At 53.7% G+C, this 3,897-nt stretch overlaps 1 protein-coding gene across 1 annotated transcript; it reads right to left on the bottom strand.

Annotated features, from left to right (window-relative positions):
• Positions 1-1,591: 1,591 nt before the first annotated feature.
• On the bottom strand, positions 1,592-3,754 carry LOC130266951 (olfactory receptor 14A16-like). Its single transcript, XM_056516209.1, has 2 exons — positions 3,526-3,754; positions 1,592-2,723 (listed from the first exon to the last, which is right to left on the bottom strand). The coding sequence occupies exon 2, from the start codon at positions 2,698-2,700 to the stop codon at positions 1,768-1,770; it is 933 nt and encodes a 310-aa protein (XP_056372184.1). The 5' UTR covers positions 2,701-2,723; positions 3,526-3,754; the 3' UTR covers positions 1,592-1,767.
• Positions 3,755-3,897: the final 143 nt, after the last annotated feature.

Here is a 3,897-nt window from a genome sequence, read left to right as displayed (position 1 = left end):
GAGTTCCCTTTGCCCAAAGCAGCCCCTGCCCTGTTGTGCCAGCTCTTGTGGCTGGAGTGGGTTTGGTCCCATCCCAAGGCTTTGGCTGCTCCTTAGCAGTGCTGGCCCCACATAAGGTATCTCTGCAACTCCCAAACCAATGGCCTGGGGGTGGGCAAATGTTCCTGGGGACACAGGGATGGGACAGCTGGGCTGGACTGACCCAAGGGATCTTCCATTCCATGGCATGTCCTGATCAGCAGGGAAATGAGGGGGATAAGAGGGTCTCTGGATTTTCTGTATTGATACATTTGTCTTCCAAAAGAACCACTACATGTGCTGAATTCTTATGCTGAATTCTTGTCCCTCCATGGTTTTCCTTGCTTCTGCATTTGGCCTTTGCTTTTAAGTCCCCCTAACATTAATTTCTCTTTAGGCTGACTCACAATTCTTTCACCTTATTTTCTCCTGTTCTCTGATTAAGGAAGGACAGTGACAGAGACACTCTGTTGTCACTTGATGACTAGAGGAGTTTAACCACATTCACCTTGCCCAACTCTGCTCTTATGGGCACCCCCAGAAATGTCAGGGCTCTGTCAGGTGCCCAGCCCTGAGCTGGGCTCATGCACTGCTCACAGCCCCAGGGGTGTCCAGGGACACGAGTCCTTCCCTGGCACACACACAGACAGTTCATTGCAGCAGGGCCAGGGGCTCCCTGGGCTCTGCTGTCACTGCCAGAGCCTGGCATGGACCTCAGCCCTGCTGGTGTCACCCTGTCCTGCCCCTGCTCGAGGTGCCCCACGGCCAGAGGGATGGACACAGGGAGCTCTGGGCACAGGAGCTCATCCCAGCCCTGCATCCAGGGGCTCTCAGGAGACTTTACACTATGGAAATCCAGCAACAGCTGAAGGTGTTTGTGCTCACTGGGTTTATGTCCCCTCACACACACACAGGATGTTCAGGGCTATGGAATGTCCCTGCACTGCAAACACAGACTCCTGACCTGGTCACTTGATGTTCCCCCAGGCAGGGAAGAACAACCTCTGTGCCCTGGGGTGAGAGGGCACTGCTGGAAGCAGGGCTGGCTTTGCAAGGGCACTGCTGGGACAGCCCCACCCTGAGCACCGCCACACTTTTGCTATCACTGCTGTTCTCCTCTCCAGGGCGCTGTGTTGGGAACATCCTTGAGAGCAAACTGGGAAGGAGATTGAAGCTTTCAGGCCCTGCACTGGGGAGATGCCCTTGCATGATGGAAATGCTGTTGCAGAGCCCAGCTCTGTCCCAGAAGTGCCCATGGCCTGTCCCTGCCTGCAGTGCCTGGACAGTCACACAGCAGGACTGGGACCGAGCTGAGAGAGCCCTGAGGCCTTAAACCAGAACAGGGGCTCTGAAGGGGAGTGTGGAAGTGAAGGAAGGGGAGGTTATGGAGCAGAAGTCTTGGAGCTGCCTGTCAGTGAAGAGCACTGGGGTTCCCTTTTCACCCTAGATATTTCCAGAGGCACCAACCCTGCAGCTCCAGAGAAGTCAGGGAGGAAAACTGTCAGGGGAACATGGCACTACAGAGTTCTTTATTTTGTGTAAGCACATATGCATATGTAGTAAAACTCTTGGGTTGCACAGTCTTTGGTTCACACTGGAAATGCAAATACTGAATTAAAAATGGTACAGAAAAAGATTTTCCTGTGAAGAAATACCCAAAAATATAATACCCATGCTCGAAGAAAATCACAAGGTACAGAATGGGCTTTAATGAGTAACATCAAAAGAGCTATAAAGGAGAATAAGAGTTTATTGCTTCTGAAAAGCATTCATGATGATTTTCCTCAGGTCATCTTTGAGCTCCTGGTTCCTCAGGCTGTAGATAAGGGGGTTCAGGGCTGGAGGTGCCACCGAGTACAGAACTGACAGGGACAGATCCAGGGATGGGGAGGAGATGGAGGGGGGCTTCAGATAGGCAAAAAAGCCAGTGCTGATAAACAGGGAGACCACAGCCAGGTGAGGGAGGCAGGTGGAAAAGGCTTTGTGCCGTCCCTGCTCAGAGGGGATCCTCAGCACAGCCCTGAAGATTTGCACATAGGAGAAAACAATGAAGACAAAACAGGCAAAACATAAACAAACACTAATCATGATAAGCCAAACTTCCCTGACGTCAGACTGGGAGCAGGAGAGCTTGAGGATCTGGGGGATTTCACAGAAGAACTGGCCCAGGGCATTGCCCTGGCACAGGGGCAGGGAAAATGTGTTGGCTGTGTGCAGCAGAGAATAGAAAAAGCCACTGGCCCAGGCAGCTGCTGCCATGTGGGCACAAGCTCTGCTGCCCAGGAGGGTCCCGTAGTGCAGGGGTTTGCAGATGGACACGTAGCGGTCGTAGCACATGATGGTCAGGAGGGAAAGCTCTGCTGAGATGAAGAAAAGAAAAAAGAACACCTGAGCAGCACATCCTGAGTAGGAGATGTTCCTGGTGTCCCAGAGGGAATTGTGCATGGCTTTGGGCACAGTGGTGCAGATGCAGCCCAGGTCAGTGAGGGCCAGGTTGAGCAGGAAGAAGAACATGGGGGTGTGCAGGTGGTGGCCGCAGGCTACGGCGCTGATGATGAGGCCGTTGCCCAGGAGGGCAGCCAGGGAGATGCCCAGGAAGAGGCAGAAGTGCAGGAGCTGCAGCTGCCGCGTGTCTGCCAAAGGCAGCAGGAGGAAGTGGCTGATGGAGCTGCTGTTGGACATTTGCTGTGTCTTGGCATGAGGATCTGTTAAAAAAGTAATCATGGAATATTTCGTTTTGGAGAGGACTTTAAATATCCCGGCCCAGCTTGGTGGCACTTTCCCCCCATTGCCTGCCCAGGGCTCTGCTGCCTGGAGCTGTCCCTGCCAGCAGCTGCTTCTCTGTGCCCAGGGCTGGGCCCTGCCAGTGCTTCCAGAGTCCAGCCCAGTCCTGGGGGCTCCGCTTTTCCCTGCAGACCCCTCCCAGCACAGGGCACTGCCCAGGGCCAGTGCTGCTTCTGCAGGCTCTCATGGCAATTTCACAGCAACCGTGAGGAGGTGGGAAAAGCGGCACTGGTTCTGCCTGTAATAGACTCTGTGATGATTCCTGACCTGTGCTGGTTTATTGAGATCTGAGATTTTTTTTTTTTTTTCCCAGCCTGATCAGAGAGATTAATATCTATATGCAATTTCCCATCAAGGCAACCCACAGCAGCAGATTAAAAAAGCAAGATTTTCCCTTTCATATAGTCCCTGCCTCACTGTGCTCCCTGTATACTCTACTTGGAAACCTTCTCGAGTTAAATGCCATGCTGGGAGCAGCCCTGAAAAATGCAGCATCCTCACCACACAAGGAGAGCACTTCCAAGCCTTACCAGCTGTTTCCATCCACCCAGACCTTGTCCCCAGTGCTGTGAGCAGCTCCCAGGGCTGGCTGAGAGCTGTCCCTGGCAGGCAGCAGAGTCCCTGCCCCAGCACAGAGCCCTGGGCTGCACGACCCTGCTCTGCAGGACAGCCCTGGGCGCTCCTGGCTGCTCTGCACAAGAGAGAATCAGAGAATGTACTCACAGAGTCTGTAGGCATTGGGATGTTCCAGCTTTAGGAGATCACTCCAGGAGCTGCAGCTGCCCTGTCCTGCAGCCAGAGGCTTCCTGTGTCAAGGACTAAGAGTGATTCTGCCCCAGTCACTTCTGAGCATCTTCCCAGCCCTGACTGATTGAAGCTCTCTGTGCCTCTGTGCTGTGCCTGGGGTGGCTGCAGGCAGTTCCCCAGCTCTGCTGGGCTGGGAGAAGAGCTGCTCAGCAAGAGAAATGTGTTTTTGAAGCTCTTCTGGGTTTCCAGCATCTCCTTCTGTGCCAGGAGCCCAGCCCAGTTTAGCAGCACAGACACAGCTCAAAGAATATAATGACCCTCTTGGGGGCTTGTTCTGAGGCCCTGAAT

The sequence above is a fragment of the Oenanthe melanoleuca genome, unplaced genomic scaffold (genome assembly GCF_029582105.1).
Source record: "Oenanthe melanoleuca isolate GR-GAL-2019-014 unplaced genomic scaffold, OMel1.0 S372, whole genome shotgun sequence".
In the NCBI taxonomy this organism is placed as follows: Eukaryota; Metazoa; Chordata; class Aves; order Passeriformes; family Muscicapidae; genus Oenanthe; species Oenanthe melanoleuca.
This window is presented reverse-complemented; position numbering and strand designations above follow the sequence as displayed.